The 27,410-nt window shown below is 41.3% G+C and overlaps 2 protein-coding genes across 2 annotated transcripts; one reads left to right on the top strand and one right to left on the bottom strand.

Moving 5' to 3' along the window:
- Positions 1-8,628: 8,628 nt before the first annotated feature.
- On the bottom strand, positions 8,629-9,867 carry LOC146511841 (GTPase IMAP family member 7-like). The gene is made up of 4 exons (XM_085173548.1): positions 9,644-9,867; positions 9,494-9,507; positions 9,336-9,386; positions 8,629-9,197 (listed from the first exon to the last, which is right to left on the bottom strand). The coding sequence occupies exons 1-4, from the start codon at positions 9,865-9,867 to the stop codon at positions 8,629-8,631; spliced, it is 858 nt and encodes a 285-aa protein (XP_085029674.1).
- A 3,627-nt stretch (positions 9,868-13,494) lies between these two features.
- On the top strand, positions 13,495-14,502 carry LOC146511840 (GTPase IMAP family member 7-like). The gene has a single exon (XM_085171984.1). The coding sequence runs from the start codon at positions 13,590-13,592 to the stop codon at positions 14,316-14,318; it is 729 nt and encodes a 242-aa protein (XP_085028110.1). The 5' UTR covers positions 13,495-13,589; the 3' UTR covers positions 14,319-14,502.
- The last annotated feature ends 12,908 nt before the right edge of the window (positions 14,503-27,410 follow it).

Genomic DNA, 27,410 nt, shown 5'->3' with positions numbered 1-27,410 from the left:
TCGGCTATGTACCACAGGCCTTCAAGGTGGCTGCAGTTAAACCTTTACTCAAAAAGCCATCTCTAGACCCAGCAGTCTTAGCTAATTATAGGCCAATCTCCAACCTTCCTTTCATATCAAAAATCCTTGAAAGAGTAGTTGTCAAACAGCTAACAGATCATCTGCAGAGGAATGGTTTATTTGAAGAGTTTCAGTCAGGTTTCAGAGTTCATCACAGCACAGAAACAGCTTTAGTGAATCTTCTTATGGGCTCTGACAGTGGACTCATCTCTGTGCTTGTCCTTCTTGACCTTAGTGCAGCATTCGATACTGTTGACCATAATATCCTATTAGAGCGATTAGAACATGCTGTAGGTATTACAGGTATTGCACTGCAGTGGTTTGTATCATATCTATCCAATAGACTCCAATTTGTGCATGTAAATGGAGAGTCCTCTTCACACACTGAGGTTAATTATGGAGTTCCACAGGGTTCAGTGCTAGGACCAATTCTGTTTACATTATACATGCTTCCCCTAGGCAGCATCATTAGAAGACATAGCATACATTTTCACTGCTATGCAGATGATACCCAGCTCTATCTGTCCATGAAGCCAGATAACACACACCAATTAGTTAAACTGCAGGAATGTCTTAAAGACATAAAGTCTTGGATGGCCACTAACTTTTTGCTTCTTAACTCAGATAAAACTGAGGTCATTGTACTCGGCGCTGAAAAGCTTAGAAATATGGTATCTAACCAGATTCTTACTCTGGATGGCATTACCTTGGCCTCCAGTAACACTGTGAGGAACCTTGGAGTCATTTTTGACCAGGATATGTCCTTCAACGCACATATTAAACAAATATGTAAGACTGCGTTCTTCCATTTGCGCAACATCTCTAAAATTAGAAATATCCTGTCTCAGAGTGACGCTGAAAAACTAGTTCATGCATTTATTACTTCCAGGCTGGACTACTGCAATTCATTATTATCAGGATGTCCAAAAAACTCACTGAAAAGCCTTCAGCTAATCCAAAATGCTGCAGCAAGAGTACTGACAGGGACTAGAAAGAGAGAGCATATTTCTCCTGTTTTGGCTTCCCTTCATTGGCTTCCTGTTAAATCCAGAATTGAATTCAAAATCCTGCTCCTCACATACAAGGTCTTAAATAATCAGGCCCCATCTTATCTTAATGACCTTGTAGTACCATATCACCCTATTAGAGCACTTCGCTCCCGCTCTGCAGGCCTACTTGTTGTTCCTAGAGTATTTAAAAGTAGAATGGGAGGGAGAGCCTTCAGTTTTCAGGCCCCTCTTCTGTGGAACCAGCTTCCAGTTTGGATTCGGGAGACAGACACTATCTCTACTTTTAAGATTAGGCTTAAAACTTTCCTTTTTGCTAAAGCATATAGTTAGGGCTGGACCAGGTGACCCTGAATCCTCCCTTAGTTATGCTGCAATAGATGTAGGCTGCCGGGGGATTCCCATGATGCATTGAGTTTTTCCTTTCCAGTCACCTTTCTCGCTCTCTATGTAATAACAGATCTCTCTGTGTTGAATCATATCTGTTATTAACCTCTGTCTCTCTTCCACAGCATGTCTTTTATCCTGTCTTCCTTCTCTCACCCCAACCGGTCGCAGCAGATGGCCGCCCCTCCCTGAGCCTGGTTCTGCTGGAGGTTTCTTCCTGTTAAAAGGGAGTTTTTCCTTCCCACTGTCGCAAAAGTGCTGCTCATAGGGGGTCATATGATTGTTGGGTTTTTCTCTGTATCTATGAAGTGCCTTGAGGCGACTTTTGTTGTGATTTGGCGCTATATAAATAAAATTGAATTGAATTGAATTGAATTGAATAGAAGGAAACATCACCACGTGGTCATTAAAAGAACAAGCTAACTGCAATGAGGCCTCAAAACTCACCAAAGGCACTGAGCTGCGTATTTTGAATTGCAACAGCCAGTTCAATTAAGTAATCTGGAGATACTTTTGTAGATACTTTTTAATTAAAGTGGGATACTAGCTATAACTGGCGGACTGCAAAAAGTGTTCTTATTGCAATACCTATTCTCTGTAATGCTGAGTGAACGGACTCTATGGCAGAACACAAAGAAGCGCAGAAAATGCAGGGAGTGCTCTTTATTTGTGGTGTCAAAGTTATTTGCACGGGATGAAATTATACAGAGGGACAAACAGAGGGAAACCAGGGGAGGAGGCTGACACATATTCGGAGGGAAAGGGGTTACCCGCACACGCGGCGTCGATCTATAAGAAAAAGAAAAACGAAACTTTAGAGGGAGATGCCAAACCACCGGTAAGAAACAGCAATAAACATGGGGAGAGTTGGAGAGCTCACTTGTCACACTGGCTGTACGGGCTCGGGCGGGGATTCTCGGGATGTGGGAGAAACGCTGTATTTGATCTCCGTAGTGATCCCGGAAATGCGGCTTCACAAACAGCTGACAGGTAAGCGGGTGATGGATCCGGCTGAGGATACAAGACAACAGGTAAGCAAACAAAATCCAAGACATAGGTTGGCCGTAATGCACACCGCGGAGAATTAAACACGTTACCACTCGAGGAGGTGGCAATACTCCGACACCAGACGTCAGTCGCGCTGCTCCTAAGTAACGCTCCATCAAATGACGTCTGATGCACCGCCGGTGTGTCAGCATCCCGTGACACACCACCCCGCCTACCTGAGCTGAAAACAGAAGCAGACCCCGTGACACCACACCAGAGAAACCCCACCAACTCCTAACATTCTCCCATTATTAAACTAAAACTTAAAACAAAACAAACTAACTTGGTTTTAATGTTGTGAATCATCTGTGCATATCATGGGTACATTTTGATTAGTAAGAATGTTTTAGTTTATGATTAACAAGTTCCAGGATGTTCTGTTTTATATATGCAATTACAGTCATAGAGATTCAGATGTTGGTAAAGTGTTATTGTTCTTAATTCATCACAAGTTTAAAGGTTGTCTTTTTATTGAGTCACAAGTTAGATTTACTTTATTACAGCTCCATCAAATCAAAACAGCTGTTAGAATGCACTAAAATAATTTTAGATAATCAAAGATTAAGCTTGGCTGCCCTAAATCCAAGGTTTACAACACTTTAAGATGTCATTAAGATTACGATGTTAAGAAGTACGTGATGCATGTTACCATTAAAAACAGGAAGCAGAAGAAAGGACAGACAGGGCACAACCAGCGGCTTTAAACAAATCAGCAACATAGGTCTTTCAGAAATGCTTAAGTGATGCTTCCACTTAGGCTTGCCGCCCTGCTTCATGCGGCCAATTACAATCTATGAGGTCAGTTTATCCCATGTCTGTCTTCTGGAGAGACTGGCAAGCACCAATGTAGCTTGCACTGCCAAGGTTTATAAGCAAAGTAGGGTTTTATTTGAAAAGCACTCTTCCCTTGTGTATCTCGAGCCTTGTGGAAGACTACAGATGATAAGCTTGGCTGGAGGTGACACTTACCAAGTCCCAGGATCCAGCTAGTGCTCCAGTCCCAGCAAATGGGAAGAAATGGAAGCCAGGTGGAGCTGTAGCAGATTCAAAGGCTTCCATCATACACTGGGACATAATGGGACATGTCCAAAAAAAGAGTAGTCAACGTCGTCGTAGTGGTGGAAAGAGTAGTCACTGGGTTTGGCTGAGAAGAAAGGAGGCCATGAGGGAAGTCAAATGACAACCCAAGTCTGATCAGCCTGTGGTGGCTCTGCTTTGGCGGAGGTTGTCTTGGGGTATACAGCCGTAGCAACCAATGAAGCCGAGGTATACAACTGAAGATGCGTTGCTTAGAAGGAAACATCACCACGTGGTCATTAAAAGAACAAGCTAACTGCAATGAGGCCTCAAAACTCACCAAAGGCACTGAGCTGCGTATTTTGAATTGCAACAGCCAGTTCAATTAAGTAATCTGGAGATACTTTTGTAGATACTTTTTAATTAAAGTGGGATACTAACTATAACTGTCGGACTGCAAAAAGTGTTCTTATTGCAATACCTATTCTCCCATTATTAAACTAAAACTTAAAACAAAACAAACTAACTTGGTTTCAATGTTGTGAATCATCTGTGCATATCATGGGTACATTTTGATTAGTAAGAATGTTTTAGTTTATGATTAACAAGTTCCAGGATGTTCTTTTTTATATATGCAATTACAGTCATAGAGATTCAGATGTTGGTAAAGTGTTGTTGTTCTTAATTCATCACAAGTTTAAAGGTTGTCTTTTTATTGAGTCACAAGTTAGATTTACTTTATTACAGCTGCACCAGATAACGTTAGCTGACAGTACATAGTAAAAAGCATATCTGCTCCAAATTAAAGAGGTTGTGGCTAGCCTTTGACCAGCTGACAACTCATTAGACTTATGTGTTATTTGTTTGTGTCTTATTTTAACATGGATTGGGATAATACTATACTAAACTATAATAATATGTCATAATATATCATTATAATGTGTAGTTTGAAGACCCCTAGGCACTAGGTCTCTCTATTTTGGTATTGGATTGTGGTTTGTGCTTTCCTTGTTCTGCAGAAGCTAACTGAAATAATTGGCTGCATGAGCTACATCTGAGCAGAGTGAAATTGGTAATAAAATCTCCCTCCTTTCTTTTAATTTTGCTCTGTGGTTCTGTCTTTTTATTTTTTGTTGCTCATTGCCCTGATTTGGACAACAGCTTTGGACACCAGTTTGGGCTTAGTAATTGGCCGCATGAACTAGGGCAGCAGGCCAAAGTGGAAGCATCACGTCAACTTTTCTGAAAGACCTATGTTGCTGATTTGTTTAAGTCCACTGATTGTGCCTGTCTGTCCTTTCTTCTGCTTCCTGCTTCCTTTAAATCACAACATCTAAAGATGGGGCCTGCTGACAGACATGTTCACTAATTATCCTCTGTAAAGAAATCCTGGATAATGGAAATCTCAATTCAATGTTCAGAGTCACATGCACAACATACATCTGTAACCTATAATTTCAAATCCGTTTCAAACACAATAAAAATAATTTAAGTTTTGCCACTATATAAAACTGGGGGTAGACACTAATTCACAAATTAAAGTTATGTTTCTTTACCACCACAATTCTACAGAATCCTAGAAAAACTGTTATAAAACTTTGTTGAATTTGTAGATAAACATTACTCTCCAACAGGCTATATGGATTCAGATCGCACAGTTCAACATCACTGGCATTAATGAAACAAATTGAGGAGATTACAAATGCAGATAAAAAACAGTGCTGCTTGAGTATGCAGCTTAAGTATTCCTAAAAATTCTTAAGTATTCCTAAATTCCTAAGTCCTCAAAAAATCACTTCATACAATTGATGATGAAATATTAATCATTAAAATGGAATGGTATTGGATCAGGGAGGTTGTCCTGCATTGGGTAGAGAACTCCCCTCTCCGATGTTATTTCTGGGATCTCCTGGAGCCACTCGCCCAGTTTGGGAGTCACCGCACCTCGTTCTCCGATTACCACTGGAACCACTGTTGCCTTCACCCTCCACATTTTCTCGAGCTTTTCTCCGAGCCCTTGGTAGTTCTCAAGCTTCTCCTGTTCCTTCTTTCTGATGTTGCTGTCATTGGGAACCGCTACATCTATCAGTATGGCAGTCTTCTTGTGTTTGTCTACCACCACTATGTCTGGTTGGTTAGCCACCACCATTTTGTCCATCTGTATCTGGAAGACTCACAGGATCTTAGCTCGGTCATTCTCCATCACCCTTGGGGACATCTTTACACAGCCTGTACCTGGGGTCTTGCCTGGTGTGATAGACCCCAGGCTCTATGGATCTTGTGCTCAGAGGTTGTTCCTGTGCTGCCATGATTAAGGCCTCTGTGCTGTTCTTCAGTCCAGCCACTGGTAGAATTTCTGCATATCAGCCACCTCCACTATATGCCGGTGATACATACCATGCAGGGGCCTGTCCTTCCATGATGGTGCTTCCTCTTCCTCCTCATTCTTGGGTTTCTGCTGCCTGAGGTATTCACTGAGCACGCAGTCGGTTGGGGCCATCTTACTCATGTATTCGTGGATGTTTGTTGTTTCATCTTTGACTGTGGTGCTGACACTCACCAGTCCCTGGCCTCCTTCCTTCCACTTAGCATGCAGCCTCGGGGTGCTGGACTTGGGGTGAAACCCTCCATGCATGGTCAGGAGCTTCCTTGTCTTGATGTCAGTGGCTTCCATCTCCTCCTCTGGCCAGCTTATTATCCCAGCAGGGTACCTGATCACGGGCAGGGCGTAGGTGTTGATAGCCTGGATCTTGTTCGTATCATTCAGCTGACTTCTCAGGACTTGCCTTACCCTCTGCAGGTACTTGGTGGTTGCAGCTTTTCTCATGACCTCTTCATTGTTCCCATTTGCCTGTGTGATCCCCGGGTACTTGCAGCTGTCTCTATGTCTGCAATGTTGCCTTCTGGTAGTTTGATCCCCTCAGTTCTAACTAACTTCCCTCTCTTTGTTATCATCTGACTACATTTCTCCAGTCCGAATGACATTCCGGTATGATTGCTGCATATCCTGGTGGTGTGGACTAGTGAATCGATGTCTTGTTCACTCTTGGCATACAGCTTGATGTCATCCATGTACAGGAGGTGGCTGACAACTGCTCCATTCCGTAGTCATTATCCATAGCCAGTCTTGTCAATGATCTCACTGAGGGGGTTCAGGCCTATGCAGAACAGCAGTGGGGACAGAGCATCTCCTTGATAGATCCCGCACTTGATGGTGACTTGTGCTATGGGCTTGAAGTTGGCCTCTAGTGTTGTCCACCACATCCCCATTGAGTTCCTTAGGAAGGATCTTAGGGTCCTGTTGATCTTGTATAGTTCTTGCCATTCCAGGATCCAGGTGTGAGTCATTGAGTCATAGGCCTTCTTGTAATCAATCCAGGCCGCCCCTCCCTGAGCCTGGTTCTGCCGGAGGTTTCTTCCTGTTAAAAGGGAGTTTTTCCTTCCCACTGTCGCCAACGTGCTTTCTCATAGAAGGTCATATGAGTGTTGGGTTTTTCTCTGTACCTATGAAGCGCCTTGAGATGACTTTTGTTGTGATTTGGCACTATATAAATAAAATTGAATTGAATTGAATTGAATCAATTAGCAAAATATGCTTTATTGAGTGAAAATGTGTTCTCAGTAAATCTGGTAATTGTATCTGTCAGAGTGGAACTATTTAAGGTTTTGCAATACTAGTGTCAAGTTAATAAATTAACTGAAGATACAGAGATTTTGTTTAAGAGAATAGTTAATAATTCCAAGAGAAAAGGAACTAAAGAGAGAGGAGCTGAAATAGCTCATTTCAGACAGAACAAACACAGTAGGTAGGTCCATAAAGGCTCAAAGTAACGAAGGGGCATACAAAACTACTCTAACGGATATCAAGTGTAAAAATGTTTGCTGAAAATGATAATATTAGTCAATTTTAATGAGCGTATACACTAAATGTCCAGCAGTTGCTGATACATTGCAAATATATTGGTATTTTAAAGCTTACTGTTTGGTGAGACTCACATTTTATATGTTCTTTTGTTCCAGATTCAAAATGTAAAAGAAACATCATAATCCGACTTTAGGATTCAGGGTTAATTATGATACATTTTTTAAGGTAATATATATTTCTATATAGTAATTAAAGTAAGATTAAATTAGATTTACATTTATGTACTACAGCAGAGAAATTATGAAACCACAAAACAAATTTTACTAAATTTAGTTATATTTGCAGTATAGACCATGAATGTTAGTTTAATTTCTATTCTCTTTTCTTTTGCCTTTTTTAGTATTCCACTTTTTAAAAATTATTTAAAAGTGCTGCATCCAAAATAATGTACACTATATTAAGTACTTCCAGAATGCAGTAAATATTTTTCTTACTTCATTGGAAAATGCAAAAATTTATTTTATGTATCATAAAACATAAGAGATAAATACTGTGACTGGTTCTTATATAGCACTTTTCTACTCTAGCTGAGCGTTCAGTTGGGGTTAGTGTCATGCCCAAGGATATTTGGCTGGAACAGCCAGGAATACAAAGCACCAACCTTGCTATTAGTAGATGATACGTTTTATCGTATGAACTACAGCCACCCTTTTCTGAGTTCCTGTGCATGCAGCATTTTTGTTTTTAAGCAACCATTTGAAGGAAAAAAAATCACAAGAATAATCAGGCATTGATTGTACAGCACAGTTTAAGGAACAAGTGGAAGGTTCAAATAAAGTTAAAAGAAATATTTCAAAAAACTTTTTAGGACAAGTGTTTGAAAGCTCCAGTTTAATATAAATTATGAATCATCAAATCGTGTCTGATATCTCAACAGTTAATAATTTCAGTAGCTGGGTCTGTGGTAAAAAACTGTGTCCACACTTTGTGTTGACAAACAAGCAATGAAATTAAACATATTTCTTTTTATTGATAACTCTAATGTTAATGATCTATATTGAAAAAAAAAAAAACGAGACAGAATAAGAGACCAATTTCAACAAATACTTAATTCACCAATATTATATCTGATTAATTCTTAGCTGAATAGTTCAGGACATCATTTCCTGCTCTACTTCATTAGAAATGAATTGCAAGACTTTTGTCACTTGCATTTGATTCATGAAGTTATTGTTTTTGCTGTCTTTAGATCATACTGATCACTGTGTCCATTAGATTTTCCACTTGATCTGAATCTGATCGGCGGTTCTCAAAAACAACACACCTGTCGCCACATTTTTTAATTATTTCCTTCAGCTTAGGTTGGCAGGAACCCAAAAATTCCTCCAGCCTCATTCCTGCTTGCTGCAAGTCGTCTCCTCGGGTGAACAGGATGACTGTTTGTTCACTAACTTTGTTCCCAAATGATTTTTCTAACCTTTTCAGTATGTCTCTCTCACCATCTGTAAATCTGCTCACATGCATCACAAGTACAAACACACAAGATCCTAACTCACAGGACTTTTTACACTGTTTTACATGTTTCTCCTTATCTGTTGATTTGAGGTCATCATCAAATATGTCTGGAGTATCAATCACACGAACATGTATGCCATTTATCTCTGTTTCTGCCACCTGACACTCTGCAGTGATCGGCTTTGAACTGGCTTTAGACATGAAGACTTTCTTTCCAAGGATGGTGTTTGCACTGGCACTTTTCCCAGTCCCGGACATTCCCACAAGAACAAGGTTCAGTTTGGTGCTGGTGAGCTTTCCTGTTTTAATGAAAAACAAAATATAACTTAAAAAAAATGTCTGTCTTTCTCTTAAAGGATGTATCAAAATACAACTGCACATTTCTAATTTGAATACATTGGTTTAATTCCAGACACATCTTTAAAGCAAATTCTCACTTTTTAAAATCTTCTTTGAGTCAGTGAAGGGCTCCTCACTAGATCTGCCACCTGAATAAAAAGTCAAAATAAAAGATTTGTAAGGTTTTGTGAAAGCTTAATAAAAAAACAATTAAACACTGGCTTACCCTTAGTCTCTGTCGGATTTTGGGACTCACGGTCAGTAGCAGACCTGTAACAGAAACGTTTAACTTTTACTTTACCAGGTAACTGTAAATCAGTGCAGCTCTTAAAAATGTGTATAAAATATTTTTCATGATGAAAACAAAAAATATCATCAGTTTCTAAATTTCTACTTCTGGCATTACCTCACAGTTGAGAGAGTCAGACGTCTCTCTGCAGCCAGTTGGTCCAGTTCAATGAAAAGCTGCTGAATGGTACAGGATTTGAAAGAGTAGCATCCTGGTTTGTATCTCAAAGGGAGCACGACTGTGAACTCATCTCTAGGTTTGTTGGTTTTCCTGCTCAGATCTTCTATCTGTTGTTGCACATCTTCTTCTGAAAACCCATCCTCTACCACCACTAAACACATGTCAGGGTGTGGGTTCTTAGAAAAGAGCGATCCCTGTTTTTTCTGCAAGTCTTTTACACACATGAACTCATATGATTCATTTTTATATATCTTTGAACTTTTTTTATACTTTCCTTTGGATAGCTTAGAAAAATCTTTGCCCACAATGTTGGTTATTAGAGCTTTCTTCAACATCTCCCCATTGCCAAAGACAACAACTGAAATCCTGTCTGTAAAAACAAAGGACAATTTTTAATATTGTTCAAACAATCAGATGCAGTTTCAGAGAGCGTTCATGGAGTGACACAAACCCTGAATTGTGATTACTCCCTTTTCAGTGCCCAGCAGTGCCACTGTACTGAAATATTTTTTTTATTTTCCTATTGTGGATATCTCCTACAACCAAATGTAACTCAATACAATTACTGAAATAATTTATTCAAGCACAGTTTTAATATACTTGTACTTGAAGTATTTCTACTGTATGTAATCTTGTTTCCTACTTCTACTCTACTACATTTTAAGGATTTGTAATTTTTACCTAAGCAAAACATCAAAGTACTTCTAACTACTTCTTCTACTACGTTGTAGAACAGTTAAAATACAATACAATACAAAATAACATTTAAACTCTTTTGGACCCACTTCACATAATACATCTGCATGATGTTACAAATCTCTGTTATTTATATATGAATGAAAGTTGTAAACAGTGCCATCCCATTTAATAACACCCTAGTAACTACTCTGCATGCTGTTAATTACATCAGTACTTTGCACTTTAACAATGCCCTTTTTTCCTAATAAGTTACACAGCAAATATTCAGAAGACAGAAAACTATTGGGAGAACTTACTGTGGGACATGTTTCTTCATCTAGTGCAGTGAAATGCTGTGTGGTGTCTTCAGGCTGTGCTGCTCTCTGCCTGTATTATATGGAGCTGTTATGTAAATATTGAAGGTGTGTCAACTGTGAAGCTATAAACAATGAGTTGAACAGTAGCTTTAACATTCATCTGTTTTACCTGCTCTGTGACAACAGTGAAGACAAAATATGGCAACAAAACAAAGCACCAACAACTCTAAAGTCCAGTAAAATCATGCAACAAAAATTCAGCAACCATTTTATTAGACACGCCTGTTCTACTGTAATCCAAGTATCTAACCAGTCAATCACAGGGTTAAAGTATGTAGACGTGATTATAACAGCCTACTGAAGTTCAAACCGAGCATCAGAATACTGAACAAAGGTGACTGAACACGACATGGTTGTTGATGTTTGGGTGGCTGAGTGGCTCAGGCGGTAGAGCAGGTCATCTACTGATCGGAAGGTTGGTGGTTCAATTCCTGGCTTCCCCTAGTCCGCATGCCAAATATCCTTGGGCAAGATACTAATCCCAAATTGCTCTCTGATGCATCCATCGGAGTGTGTGTGAATGTTACTTAGAAAAAATGTGCTTGTGCGAATGGGTGAATGCACAAGTTGTGTAAAGCGCTTTGAGTGCTCAGAAGAGATATATATCAGTCCATTTGATGCCAGACAGGCTAATCGGAGTGTTTCAGAAACTGCTGATGTACTGGGATTTTTTTTTTTAGGAAGGAAACTCACTAACCACTTGTTACAAGCAGGCTATGCAGAAGAGCGTCTATGAATACATAACACAATGAACATGGCACAGATGGACTACATCCGCAGAAGAGCGCACCGGATACCACTGGTGTTAGCTAAGGGCAGGAAACTGAGGCTGCATCTTAAATTGACTCACCAGAAGATAAGAAAAATGCTGTACTCCAATGATCTCCATAGTCACCAGACCTCAGTCCAGCAGAACACCGTTGGGATGTGGGGTTGAAAGGGAAATTTGGTGAGCTTAAAGTCCCCGTAAGGAACAAAAGTGTTTTTCAAAGCACTGATCACATTTCCCAAAGACTGCTTTGGTTTTCTTTTGTCTCTCCATACCAGCCAGATGCACAACATGCAACTTTGAAATGACTGAATCTACCTTATCTGTCCCTCTGCATTGCTCTGGTGTAATGGTGAAGATAGCATGGGAACGTGAAGACGCAGCGTACATGGCTGTGGAGCTCACAGTAAAAGCAAAGTTTCCAAGCTCCAGACAGCTCACCATCTAAGGGGCAGAAAACACCTGCTTCTCAGTTAAGCTGAAAATCATGATGCCTTCTTTAGGGCCTTCCCTAATTCTGATAGCAGGTTTATCTTTGGACAAACACAGCAAGTCCAATTTTTTTTTTTATTATAAATCTCCAGGTAAGACACTGCCAGACAGAATTCACAGTCTGTACTCTGCTCTCCTCAAAAATGCTTCTGATAACTCGAGGTATAAATCCAATGGATGGCTCATTTTCTTGGCAAATGTTTACGTTCCTCCTATCGAAAAGGGTCTTTCCAGATCCTGTCTGTACATATGCAAGAACTGTGGCATGGTAGCCTTTGAAAAGCCCAGACAATTAAGGGGAAACTGCTGTACTGAAGATTTATTCTTGTTTAGCAGAGGGTAGGGGTGGGTGGTATAAACGGTATACGGTAGAAACAATATAAATTTGGCCAACGGTAGAGATTTTGACAATACTGCTCTACCGCGATAGCGCATGTTGATGATGCCATCAAGCTGTACGTTTTTTTTGGTTCAAAGCATCGCATCATCTGCAAAGTATGCTGGGCGACAGTAATAGCAAAGAGATAAAACACGTTTTGGAATATGTGGAAAGCCAAAAAGTGCGCTTCCTCCACTTCCATACCATTGAATTATTAATGTTGAATTCTCTCACAGCTGCTCTAGTCCCATGTTGTTGCATCTAACCATCAAAACCCTCCTGTTATTTTTATCGAGTGGAAAAAAGTTAGCGTTCATCCTCTAGCTTCACTGTTTATTTTATGCTAACCTAGCTGTGTTGCTAGCGATCACATAACATATCATTATATACCAGCTAGCCCAACTTCAGTAACCCTACAAACATCACTGCTGTTTAGTTTTCTGTCTTCATTTATGTTGGAAGTGATAGCAGAGCTGTACGTTTTAATGTTGTCAGAAATCTCTCAGTCAGAACATGCTATATCATGTTTAGGTGGAAACTAGCAAGCTAACTTCCTGCTAACTTCTAACTTTGTTTTAATCAATTCTGTTTTCATGGATGCCTGGATGTTAAACTTGATTGTTACACCTGATAAAGCAGAAACGCTGATCATTTTATTAAAGATTAAAGAGTTATTGTGGAAGTTTTCCATTAAATAAAGCCTGCAGACGAGCGGTAGCTAACATTCTTTAATCAAAACACACAAAGAACAGACAACCAAAATTGTGGAGAGCCTACATGACCACGGGGCAGACAGTCTCACCTGATTCTAACATGGCTCTCAGTTAAATTTCTTCTTCGGAAAATGCAACTTGACAAGGGCAACTGAAGCATAGTTGTCTGTAAAAAACAGTTTAAAAATATATATATTTTAAGTAACTACAAATCTTTCTTTTCCTTACCATTTCCTTACTTAGGCTGTGCTGCTCTGTCGATATCTCATAAAACTGTTATGCAACTACTGGAGGTGTGTCAGCTATGGAGCTATAAATATTGAGTTCAGCAGAAGCTTTTACATTTATTGCTCTCACCTCCGCAGAGACAATACTTCAAATAAAATATGGCTTTATTTCCACAAGGTAAGCTACACCTGTGTATAGTTAATATCCCAAACTAAGATTCTGACATGTTGAGCTATTGATTTCTGACATGGTAAATAGTCATGGTAAATGTGTTGCAGAGGCTGACTTGAGGATTGTGCTGATTGGAAAAACTGGTGTGGGAAAAAGTGCTGTTGGAAACACCATACTGGGAGAAAAACGTTTCATTTCTTCTCCCAGTTCAGAGTCAGTGACTACATCTTGTGAAAAACATGTGAAGCAGATTAGTAACAGAGAAGTTAGTGTGGTAGACACACCAGGCATTCTGGACACTGCGAAACCCCCAGAAATGATCAAAAAAGAAATTGTGAGATGTGTTGAAATCTCCTGTCCAGGTCCTCACGTGTTTTTTCTGGTCATACAAGTCGGCCGATTCACCAAAGAAGAAAAAAACTCTGTGGAAGCCCTGCAGGAGCTGTTTGGTCCACAGGCTAACCATTACATGATTGTGTTGTTCACCCGTGGTGGTGAACTTGGAGACATAACCATAGAAGAGTATGTACGTAAAGGCAGTAAAGAGCTTAAAGACATTATCCTAAGATGTGGAAATAGGTTCCACGTCTTTGAAAACACAAACAGGGACAGAAAGCAAGTGGATGAGCTAATCAGCAAGATTGATCGCATGGTGGCTGAGAACAGCTGCACGTTCTACACAGATGAGATGTTTCAAGAGGTGGAGGCTGCACGGAAAATGGGATTGCGTGTCTTTCAGTACAGGTTCCTTGCTCCATTGCACCAGCGCATTTTACGTTTTCATTCCATTCTTGCAAGAGATTAAATCTATATCATAAACTAAACACAAGCAGCATAATGGAAACAAGACAGCCTGTGTACCCATATGTGAATATATGAAATATACAATAAAAATCTCTGACATACACTTTTTATAGATAATTGTGTAGCATTAATTTGCTTTTTATTTATCAGAATAAATATTTAAAAAAATATATTTTTTAGTGTGTCCTTGGATGCTAATAGGGGTATATTAAAGTTTAATCATAACCATAATGCAAGTTTTGGATGTGATACTAATTATTAGATAAAAGTACTTCTTATATCTATTCTAAATGTAGCAGTTCTAAATCATTGTAGGTTATATGCCTGAACCCAACAATATTATGTATTCCAAATATATGTATTTCAATCCATTTTTTCATAACAATGTTCATAACACTGTTGCTTTAAAAAATGTAACTGTTCTTTTCTTCCAAAAAATAAAAGTCAAATTAAATAAACATCTATACCTAAAAGTCTAATTTGTTTGTTTTTGTTATTATTATAAAAGTAGATTCTGCACAGGTCAAAGGTATGTTTTCTCTTTTAAAAAGGGGTGTTATTTTCCATTGTTTGTGCATTTCAAGTATTAAGTTACTCATGTTGAATTAAAACAACCCTGAGCTATTATAAATCTCATAAACGTACATGTAATGCTAATGTTTTTTACACAAACTCATAGAATGAATGTTATTCTATTGATAAGTGTAATGCTGTGAATATAAGAAGTTACTCTTTGGATTGCTGACCAAAGTACAAAATTGTTTTTCTGTCTGACCTTATGCAACACAAGATCCAATAAGGAATGGTAGGGATGGGACACTCAATACTGATGTTTCAACACAGTGTTTCTGAAGTGCAGATTTTTTAAAAAAAAAAAAACTGCTCCGAAGTGTGGTTAGAAACACCAAGGACGCATGTTCATAACTAAATTCAAAGTTATAGTGCACTTAGTTTTGACAGGTGGTGTACCTGCTGCCATTAACCACTGGGAGGCACCAGAATCCCAATTTTTATGCACCAAAGTCCTTTGCAATTATTGAATTAATGTTTTTGATACTACTGCTCCATTTAATTACACACAAAAGAAAAGAATACCTGATCTCTCACTATTTTTTCCTGTGGATTCAGGAGGCCAAAATGGAGTATTCGATCACATAAAAAATGGAATTCAAAGGTTATTTATTTATTAAATATATAAATATGGTGTGACGACCCACTCAACCCTGTCTTCCTTTTGGCCTTTTTTGTGTGTCTTGTCTGCAGTCATTGGAGGGTTGGAGTTTCCATTCACAATTAATGAAACTGGCAACACCTGGGCCCAGTGTACCAGCGTTCTTTAAAAGCCACACACACACCATGGTTTGTGTATTTTTTTTTATTTAGGTAAAATAAAGTAGTTTTTGAACAACATTCCTATGCATCTCTGGGTTTTTGTCATGGCCATGCGGACCGATTTGTGATAATGGTCTTATTTGAATGATTACTGTCATACAGATCAGAGAAAGCGTGAGTCAGGGACTGCTGGGTGAGCTACATTACCTCCTATCAGCAGAGAGAGAGCGTGGCACACTCGTACATGTAATGCTAATGTAAGAGAAATTCATTAAAATACTTCAATAAAAGCTGCCTCTGCTTTCAACGAGAAAATAAAACCGAAGGAGTTTTCAGCTCTGCCTCTTCACTACTTTTCTACTTTCAACAGAAATTGTTATTTGCTGCATCAAATGACTTCATCCTCACTCTAACCCATTGGTCACATACTGCCATCAGGAATATATTTATACTGCCAAATGTATGTTTTTCTAGCTTTTATTAATTACAGACAAATGACAGATGAGTTTTTTCTTTTCCCTTTTTTACTACCACTGCTGTTTCTGGTGCGAATATTTCATAAACAACAGGAGGCATGTTCACTATAACCAAAACTACAGACTCAATTATCATGTCAATGTTACAAGACACAGCAGTATAAAATACAGCTCGTGAGGTTGCTCAGCAGATGATTATTTAAAGTATAGAATTGGTCAGAATGAAAATACAATGAATGCTATCTTCTTTAAAATAAAGGAAAACACATTCAGTCGTTTTTCATTTGAATATATATTTGTTTAAAAAAAAGAACCTAATGCTATGCCAGGTTCTAGCTTTGCTCCACAGTGTGCATAAAAAATCCTTATTACACAAACTCTTGGCCGGCTGGCAAAAAACACAAGGCTGACTGAGCACAAAAAACTGCTGAAAAAGTGTGGTTAATACAATGAACACAGCAGTCTTGTTAACAGAGGGAGGATTTTGCCGAATGACACTGATGGTCTTTACAATTACAGCTTGTTTTCTATCATGTTCAGACTCATCACTGTACTACATTTGTGAAGGGAGCGTCTGTTGAGAGATGATCTGCCGGAAGGCTGGCCATTTTTTGGCAGCTCTGAGTCTTCACACATCGGTAGATGATGCTAGCACATACCACCACCAGTAGGCAAACATGGGGTTAGTATCTTGCCCAAGGATATTTGGCATGTAGCCAAGAGGCAGCCTGGGATCGAACCACCGACCTTCTGATTAGTGGCTGACCTGCTCTGCCACATGAGCTACAGCCACCCCAGCATAACAACATAACAACGCCTGGTCTCATTACAAATTTAGCCCAGAACCACCTTACTATCTGTGTATTAAGTCCAGCCCGTTCTCACTCCCGAGGCGTAACATGGCGACGTTTTGTCACGTCCCGCGGCGTTCCTGAGGAACGCAAAAGGAGACCTTCGGCATTCTTATGGTACGCGGCGGGTTATGGCCGAAATCCAGTGCAATGACCCTCCCGCGGTAATAGACATTCCAGCCCTGTATTCCAGCCCTAAACCTAACCTTATCCCTAGCCCTAACCATAACCTTTTTCCTGATCTTAACCAGGACTTTAATGATGTTAAATAGCGTGTTTCTAAGCGATGTGAAGAAAAAGAGCGAACATGTGTAGATTGAGTCCATATGGTTCTCATATTTCCTCATTTTTTCCGAGGTCATCATTTAGGAATGTGGTGGGTAGCCGAAAACGTAATATGTTGACAATTTGTCACCTACCGTAAAATGTTACGCTTTGGGAGTGAGAACGTGTTGATTAAGTCACAGCATTAAGCTGAAGATCAAGTTCTGCTGAGATCAGGTCTGACAACTCAACAACCAGTACTGCTGCACAGAGCTCTAATCTCGGGAATGTGTGCTCTGGAGGAGGGGCTAGCTTGGCCTATCCCATGATGAACCCCACATGATGGCTTCCAGCAGTGTCTGTGACTATGCTACACACATAGCAAAATTGGTATGGTTCGGATCTGGCCCACACAATGTGCTAATACATGGCCCAGATACCGCAAAGAATGATGGCCCTTTGGTGGCCCACATCTGGTTTGCCAGAGGTGGCCCACACATGGGCCAGAACAAGGCCCATGCAGACACACTGGTAGTCCTGTGCTAGCCCATCTGTGGATTACCTCTGGCAAACCTGGTCTGGACCACCAAAGGGCCGTCATTCTTTGCAGGTTGTGGGCCATGTGTAAGTTGTGTGCAGCCACGGCCCAGTTGCACACACACTGCTGGGCCTGTGCTGGCCCAGAACAGTTTCAGCTCTGGCCACAGATGTCAGCCTAATGTGTACCTTAATTAAGCCATGTAATAACAACATGTGTATAACAGTGCAAAAGTAACATGACAAAACTCTGTTCAGACAGTGAATGGACTGATTCTTATTTAGCATTTTTCAACTCTCCAAGATTACTCAAAGTGTTCTATACAACATTCTACTTTTACCCAACCACACACTTTCTCCTAACTGAGTGTTTCCTAACTGCATTCATACACATTCACGACATGCAGACTGGAGAAGCCAGGGATCGAACCACTAATAGGTGACCTGCTCTACCAACTGAGCTACAGCCACCCACTGGCAAAGACAAAGGTTTTGGATAAAGTGTACACTCACAAACTTGTCAAACCTGCATTTGAAACGTTGGCTAACATAGCAGTATAGTATTGCAACATGGCATTTAGGTCTTCTAACTAAAATAGAAAAATAGGAACATAAATAGTGCTTCATTGCCAGACCTGGCCCACATCTGGTTGACATACATCCTGCCATGACACCAGTCAGTCAGAAGTGCCAGCTTAATGCCAGATCACGGCCAGGCCTGTTTTCTATGAGCCTGGGCCACATAAACAAAACATCAATTGAGCCAGATGTGGCATGCCATCACATAGACAGTGCCATCTATGCCAGGCCTGGCCCATATCTGGATGACATACGTCTTATCATGCCAGAAGTCAGCCAATAGTGCCGGCTTGATACCAGATCCGGGCCAGACCTGCTTGCTATGTGGGTACTGCAGCAATAGCTTTTGTTGAAAACACATGATTCTCTGTTGACAGCTGTCGATGGTGAAGTTTCAATATAGGGCCTGGGAATGGTCAGACTTGACAACTCTGTTGGAGAAGCTCTCTACGAGGTCCAAGCTTCCTCCTTGTCTCTGGTAATGGCGCATCCCAGTCACCATTCTCGGCAGTGAGCTCTCACAGTATGGCCTTGCCTTGTATAACTGGTGCTACAAACCCAAGAGGGTAGTGGAGACCGTTGATGATAGATAAGACTCCTCGGCGAGTATAAGGTTTTGTCTCCTGGGAGAAAACAAAGCAATCTGTTTGAAGGTTCCAGTTGAGCCCAAGACTGCGCTGCATCGGTACTGTGTCTGTATCGAGGTCAAGATCTTTAAGGTCACTTGCATCGTCTCTTGAAGGAAAGGCTCTCATGACCTCCTTCTTGTTTGCAGCGATCTTATGCAGCCTCAGGTTGGACCTGGAGAGGACATCCTGTGTCTTCTTTAACAAGTCAATAGCTGCTTCAGCTGTAGGAGGAGACTTTAGTCCATCATCTACATAAAGGTCTCGCATCACAAAATGCTTTACATCAGGGTCAACATGGAACTTACTGACCTGAACGGATTGATGCAAGCCGTAAATAGCCACTGCAGGCGAGGGGCTATTCCCGAACACGTGGACTGTCATGCGGTAGTCCACAATATCGTTAGAGAGGTCGTTATCACGAAACCAGAGAAACCTCGAGAAGTTTCTCTCTTCTTCTCTGACCAAGAAAGAGTAGAACATTTGTTCTATGTCTGCTGAGAATTATTAAACCGCGATTCTTTGATCCCCATGACAGAACAGAGAAAACCCGACTCATAGTGGTCAAAACATTTTATATTTCTTTTATTTCAATCATCTTCTGGAAGAGAGAGAGTCCTGCACAGCCCCAAAAGCCAGTTGCAGAAACTCTAACATTTTAAGCTCAAGATATGTCTTATATAGTGTTATTTTTGTACTTCAGACGTCACACACGTCACACAGTTTCATTACAAACAAACTCCTTCTACTCAATTCCTCTTTTCTGTGTCTGATTTATTAATATGCCCGTGCACTAAAACTTCCTGTGCAGCTTGCAATAACTTCCCCTTTCTGAGGTCTGTTGCCAGGGCAACCTACCACCCTTTGACCTAGTTCTTCTGGTTTATAAAGGCCTACACATAAAGCAATATAATCAGCAAATATGATCAGCAATATATAATCACCAATATATATTAAATACATGACAGAATGCAACAGCTTCCTTTCTAAAGCAAATTAATACACCCAGTAGTGTGGCCCAGTCAACAGCACATTGTTGAGCGACACACCATTGAATCGAGCACGGGAGTCAAAAACTATTCTGATTTTCTTTGGTTTCTTGGGATGGTACACACCGAATGTTGGTAAATAACATCGCTCTTCTTCCTCACCCAACGGAGGAGCCAACTTACCATGACCATTTTTGAACATCTGTTCCATGAAGCTAAGGAAGTGTCCCCTCATTTCACGCTTCCTCTCAAAGTTGTGCATGAGAGACATGGGACGCTTCAGTGCCTGAGGCCTGTTGATAGGAAGCTGCTGACATGGACTCTTGAAGGGTAAAGGGGCTACCCAGCTGTTATTTTTGTTTTCTGTAGCCCATCCGTCATTATTTTCTTGAATGAAGCATCCTGAATCAAAGGAGCAACTTGGTTACCCTCTTTGGTCCTCTTGAACACATTGCATCCAAAATGGTCAACATCTCAGGTGGACCCTTGTTCAGAAAATGCTGGAAGATGGTCTGTGACCTGGATGGCGCTGTACCTTTCTTTAACAATTCAATTCAATTCAATTCAATTTTATTTATATAGCGCCAAATCACAACAAAAGTCGCCTCAAGGCGCTTCATAGATACAGAGAAAAACCCAACAATCATATGACCCCCTATGAGCAGCACTTTGGCGACAGTGGGAAGGAAAAACTCCCTTTTAACAGGAAGAAACCTCCGGCAGAACCAGGCTCAGGGAGGGGCGGCCATCTACTGCGACCGGTTGGGGTGAGAGAAGGAAGACAGGTTAAAAGACATGCTGTGGAAGAGAGACAGAGGTTAATAACAGATATGATTCAATACAGAGAGGTCTGTTAATACATAGTGAGCGAGAAGGGTGACTGGAAAGGAAAAGCTCAATGCATCATGGGAATCCCCTGGCAGCCTACATCTATTGCAGCATAACTAAGGGAGGATTCAGGGTCACCTGGTCCAGCCCTAACTATATGCTTTAGCAAAAAGGATAGTTTTAAGCCTAATCTTAAAAGTAGAGATAGTGTCTGTCTCCCGAATCCAAACTGGAAGCTGGTTCCATAGAAGAGGGGCCTGAAAACTGAAGGCTCTGCCTCCCATTCTACTTTTAAATACTCTAGGAACTACAAGTAGGCCTGCAGAGCGGGAGCAAAGTGCTCTAATAGGGTGATATGGTACTACAAGGTCATTAAGATAAGATGGGGCCTGATTATTTAAGACCTTGTATGTGAGGAGCAGGATTTTGAATTCAATTCTGGATTTAACAGGAAGCCAATGAAGGGAAGCCAAAACAGGAGAAATATGCTCTTTCTTTCTAGTCCCTGTCAGTACTCTTGCTGCAGCATTTTGGATTAACTGAAGGCTTTTCAGTGAGTTTTTTGGACATCCTGATAATAATGAATTGCAGTAGTCCAGCCTGGAAGTAATAAATGCATGAACTAGTTTTTCAGCGTCACTCTGAGACAGGATATTTCTAATTTTAGAGATGTTGCACAAATGGAAGAACGCAGTCTTACATATTTGTTTAATATGTGCGTTGAAGGACATATCCTGGTCAAAAATGACTCCAAGGTTCCTCACAGTGTTACTGGAGGCCAAGGTAATGCCATCCAGAGTAAGAATCTGGTTAGATACCATATTTCTAAGCTTTTCAGCGCCGAGTACAATGACCTCAGTTTTATCTGAGTTAAGAAGCAGAAAGTTAGTAGCCATCCAAGTCTTTATGTCTTTAAGACATTCCTGCAGTTTAACTAATTGGTGTGTGTTATCTGGCTTCATGGACAGATAGAGCTGGGTGTCATCTGCATAGCAGTGAAAATGTATGCTATGTCTTCTAATGATGCTGCCTAGGGGAAGCATGTATAATGTAAACAGAATTGGTCCTAGCACTGAACCCTGTGGAACTCCATAATTAACCTCAGTGTGTGAAGAGGACTCTTCATTTACATGTACAAATTCGAGTCTATTAGATAGATATGATACAAACCACTGCAGTGCAATACCTGTAATACCTACAGCATGTTCTAATCGCTCTAATAGGATATTATGGTCAACAGTATCGAATGCTGCACTAAGGTCAAGAAGGACAAGCACAGAGATGAGTCCACTGTCAGAGGCCATAAGAAGATCATTTGTAACCTTCACTAAAGCTGTTTCTGTGCTGTGATGAACTCTGAAACCTGACTGAAACTCTTCAAATAAACCATTCCTCTGCAGATGATCTGTTAGCTGTTTGACAACTACTCTTTCAAGGATTTTTGATATGAAAGGAAGGTTGGAGATTGGCCTATAATTAGCTAAGACTGCTGGGTCTAGGGATGGCTTTTTGAGTAAAGGTTTAACTGCAGCCACCTTGAAGGCCTGTGGTACATAGCCGATTATTAGAGATAGGTTGATCATATATAAGATCGAAGAATTAATCAATGGCAGGACTTCTTTGAGCAGTTTTGTAGGAATGGGGTCTAAAAGACACGTTGATGGTTTGGAGGAAGTAATTATTGAAGTTAACTCAGAAAGATCGATTGGGGAAAAAGAGTCTAACTTAACATCAATGGTACTAAGAGTAGCTGTTGATAATATTACATCTGTGGGATGATTATTGGTAATTTTTTCTCTAATGATAAAAATTTTATTTGTGAAGAAGTTCATGAAGTCATCACTAGTTAACGTTAAAGGGATGGTTGGCTCAAAAGAGCTCTGACTTTTTGTCAGCCTGGCTACAGTGCTGAAGAGAAACCTGGGGTTGTTCTTATTTTCTTCAATTAGTGATGAGTAGTAAGCTGTTCTGGCTTTGCGGAGGGCTTTCTTATAAAGCAACAAACTATTTCTCCAGGCTAAATGATGATCCTCTAAGTTTGTGACACGCCATTTCCTCTCCAGATTACGAGTCATCTGCTTTAGGGTACGTGTTTGAGAATTATACCACGGGGTCAGGTACTTCTGATTAGAGACCTTAGTTTTCACTGGAGCTACAGTATCCAGAGTCGTACGTAGTGAGGAGGTGAAATTATTAACAAGATAATCGACCTCTGTTGGGGTAGCGTTCAGATAGCTGCTCTGCTCTGTGTTGGTACAGGGCATTGACGATGATAACAGTGGCTGGATTATATTCTTAAACTTAGTTACAGCGCTTTCAGAAAGACATCTACTTTGATAAAGTCCACTCTCCACTGCTGCGTAATCAATTATTGTAAATGTAAATGTTATCAAGAAATGATCAGACAGGAGAGGGTTTTCAGGAAACACTGTTAAATGTTCAGTTTCTATGCCATATGTTAAAACAAGATCTAGAGTGTGATTAAAGTGGTGGGTGGGTTCTTTTACATTTTGAGAGAAACCAATTGAGTCTAACAACAGATTAAATGCCATGTTGAGGCTGTCATTTTTAGCATCAACATGGATGTTAAAATCACCCACAATAATTATTTTATCTGAGCTCAGAACTAAATTAGATATAAAGTCTGAGAAATCAGACAGAAACTCTGTGTAAGGCCCAGGTGGACGATAGATGATAACAAGTAAGACTGGTTTCTGAGTTTCACAGCTGGGGTGGACAATGTTAAGCATCAGGCTTTCAAATGAATTAAAAGTCTGTCTTGGTCTTTCATTAATTAATAGACTGGTGTGAAAAATTGCTGCCACACCACCCCCTCGACCTGTGCTTCGAGATTTCTGGTAGTTAGAATGACTCGGGGGTGTTGATTCATTTAAACTAACATAATCATCCTGCTGCAACCAGGTTTCTGTAAGGCTGTAATCAATTTGTTGATCAATTATTAAGTCATGTACTAACAGAGACTTGGAGGAGAGAGACCTAATATTTAATAATCCACATTTCACTGTTTTACTCTTTGGTTCAGGTGTGGATACTGTATTGTTCTTTCTTTGTAAATGTTTAAGTTGTTTGTTGCTAGTTTTTAGCACAAAACACATTAGGGCATGGGTCAAAGATACATGGCCTTCGAAACGCTGTGGTATTTGTATAAAACGAGCTGATTACTGATGGCCTATGGACACTGCCGAGACACACATTGCCCACAACAAACCCACCCCAGATCTAACTTCTGTGCATAGGGCTGGTTGTGTGAACCATTTACCTGTTTGTGGACTTTATGTACTCTGATAACCTCCTGCCCTAAGAGAAGCATGATCTGGGCAATTGGGTCCAGATCTCGGATGAGGTGTGCCAGTGACTTCAAATGTGTATGATGAAGAGCAACATCAGGAGTTGGAATCTCATCCCTGTTGTTGGGAATTTCGTTGCATTCTGTGAGCCTGGGTAATGGAATGCGGACAGTCCCATCAACAGATTCCGCCTCATAGCCATTTGCCCTCCTGCCTGATGATTCTTTTACTCCTGCACATGTTCTCAGTATATAAGGCGCTCTTGGACTTTTGTCACCAAACACTTCAAAAAGCTGTGAGCAAACTAATGACCTGTTGCTTTGCACATCCAAAATTGCATACAGCTTCACTGCTTTTTCTCTGTTCCCAGCTGGATATACCTTCACAAGGCATATTTTGGAACAGGATCAGTCCATCAGCTCTCCTCTGCAAACCTTTGTGCATTTGGCTGTGATGTCTGATTGAGGCAAAGTTTCAACTTCCTCCCCGCCATGGTCTGGAGCAGGATTCTTCACTTCTATCCAAGGTGCAGACCCTGGATGTTTAGCTGTGTTGTGCCTCTCACTTTTGCACTCAGAACACTGCACTTTGACCTTGCAATCCCTAGAAGGTGCGATGATGCTGAACAGCATTTGAAACACAAACTGTGCTCCTTCAAGAACATCCAGCTCCTGGATGATTAACAGGAATTGCTCTGATCTGCTCTGCATGTGCTTTTGACTCCTTGCCAAGCCACTTTAAAAGAAGATCCATTTCTTCACTCGCAGTTAAATCTAAGCCACTGGTTGCAGACAGAAATGAGTGCTTCCAGGCTCTGTAATTCTGTGGCTTAGGGTTAGGGTCATTAAATTGAAGTAAGCCTGTAGACACAAGTTCACGGTGTGCAAGATATCTCACAAAATCATTTGGGTTGGGGCTGCTATAGTTGGCGTTAGGAGATATGGGATAGGCTGAGGAAAATGCACCACTATAGTCATTTTGAGATCTGAGGTTCTGGGTTGGTGTAGCAGAACTGTGTTCAAATCTTACTTGTCGTGGCTCGTGAACATCTTCTTCCTTACAGATCTGAACTCCATGTGAGCTGGGGAATGGCTCTGATTTTATAGGCGTAACACTTTCATACCGCTGATGCTCTGTCTCTGATACTTTGCCTTGGTCCACAAAATACTGTTGAGTGGTTTCTAGAGGGTCGGAATCTAGTACAAGGTCACAACTATGTCTTTCACTATTGATATCAGCTGCAGCTTCTAGCACTTCTGCCTCCACAATGGCTGCAGCAGTTTCTTTCTTATATTCTAGTATTTGCATTGAGGCTTCCAATTTAGCCTTTTCTAGTTTTAGGTTTACTTCCTCCTCAGCATAAGAAAGATGAGCCTTTGCTGCTTCTGCATGTGCTCGTGCCTTGGCTGCAGTAGACCCAGTGGATGATGCACAAGAGTACACAGAAGGCGTGTGCGAGTGCGTTTTTGACATGGTTGTTTCTTCTAATTTGGACTGGGCAATTTGTTGGCGAATCTCTGCTTATATGTGCTAGTTGTCTATTGGTTGACTGTGATGATGGTCTCCCTACCATATGTCGGCATTTCCACATTATCTTGCCCGCTAGGAAGTGTGGTTTCACTGTACTGCCTCTGCTACGATTGGGCAGTCAGCTAAACTCCTTCCCTACATCAAGATTCTGACGACACGATTCCTGGTTCACAGGTTTTCTGACACAGCTCGAGGGTCGTCAGGTCCTGCGCAGACCAACTGTGTGGGGTGATGGAGCACCTCTTCAACCTGAGCCTGAGGCTAGGGAGAGTCCCACAGCTCTGGAAAACCTCCTGTGTTGTACCAGTGCCAAAGACTTCACGCCCCAAGGACCTCAACAGCTGCAGGCCGGTGGCTCTGACATCCCACCTGATGAAGACCCTGGAGTGGCTGGTCCTGGCTCAGCTTCGGCACCTGGTGAGCTCATCATTGGACCCACTTCAGTTTGCCTACCAGCCTGGCATTGAAGCGGATGATGCCGTCATTCACCTCCTACATCGTTCCCTTGCTCACCTGGAGACCGCTGGGAGCACTGTGAGAATCATGTTCTTTGATTTCTCCAGTGCCTTCAACACCATTCTTCCCATGGTCCTGAAGGACAAGCTGGAGAACTCAGGAGTGGACCATCACCTCACTACCTGGATTCTGGACTACCTCACCGACCGACCACAGTATGTGAGAACTCAGGGCTGTGTGTCGGTTAGGGTCGTCTGCAGTACGGGGGCCCCACAGGGAACGGTTCTGGCTCCGTTCCTCTTCACCATCTACACTGCAGACTTCTCCCACAACTCCACCCAGTGCTTCCTGCAGAAGTTCTCTGATGACTCTGCAATAGTTGGCCTCATCACTGATGTGGACGACATGGAGTACAGAGAACTGACCCATGACTTTGTGGACTGGTGCCAGCTGAACTACCTCCAGATCAACACTAGTAAAACCAAGGAGCTGGTGGTAGACTTCCGCAGGCACAAACATCCTCCACTGCAACCACTGAACATCCAAGGTATGGATGTGACAGTGACCTCCAAGTCTGATGATGTCACCTGCAGCAGGGGTACCCTCAGCTGCAGGTGTCACTGCTGACTAATTTTAAGGACCTGGAATGCAGGCAGATTCTTCTTTACTGCATTGCACTGGTGGACCCCTGCCAGCAGAAGGTTTGCTGCTATGCTTGGCCTGGAGAGAGAGAAGATTGCCTGTGGCCCCCCTGGCCACTCTGGTCACCCCCTCAGGCTCCTTCCTTGGGAAGGCCACATGTCCTAGCAGTGACACCACAATTATGGACTCCCTGCTCACCAGGCTGCATAGGGCCAGAGTAAATCAGGCCTGTCTGGCCAATTCGGCATTTATTTTGTCTCTCCACCTGTGTCACCTGTCCTGTCAAGTGCAGGCAGGTCCTGTGGACTATGGTGATGCAGGTGAGTTAATGGCTGCCTCCACTCCTGCGCTCATGAAGGAGCAAGCTGTCGCCACGACGGGTGCCTTGACCTCTTTCTGGATGGTGCGCCGCTTTCTTTGGCTGTCTCAGTCCCAGCTCCAGCTGGATGACTGGGTCTGCCTGATGAGGCTATCCATCAATCCCTCTGCCATGTCTGGCCCAGGGGCAACCCAATGCATGAACTAAAATAAGTAGTGCACTGTACAAAAAACCTTGAATGCTAAATACCAGAAAACAAACCAAAAGCTAGAAACTAGAAACAAGAAATTAAGACTAGGAAATGGGAACGAGTTTTGGGCATCACAAGCACAGGAAGTGGCAGCAATGAGACAATT

Source organism: Neolamprologus multifasciatus, chromosome 9 (assembly GCF_963576455.1).
Source record: "Neolamprologus multifasciatus chromosome 9, fNeoMul1.2, whole genome shotgun sequence".
NCBI lineage: Eukaryota > Metazoa > Chordata > Actinopteri > Cichliformes > Cichlidae > Neolamprologus > Neolamprologus multifasciatus.
The sequence above is the reverse complement of the archived record's forward strand: the minus strand, read 5'-3'. Positions and strand labels throughout refer to the sequence as shown.

Excerpts from the sequence above, each read along its gene's own strand:
- LOC146511841 (XM_085173548.1), bottom strand. The coding sequence starts at position 9,867 with ATGTGTTTAGTGGTGGTAGAGGATGGGTTTTCAGAAGAAGATGTGCAA. Across the intron at positions 9,198-9,335 it reads CTCAAAGAAGATTTTAAAAA|GAAAGCTCACCAGCACCAAA; the intron begins GTGAGAATTTGC and ends TCATTAAAACAG.
- LOC146511840 (XM_085171984.1), top strand. The coding sequence starts at position 13,590 with ATGGTAAATAGTCATGGTAAATGTGTTGCAGAGGCTGACTTGAGGATT.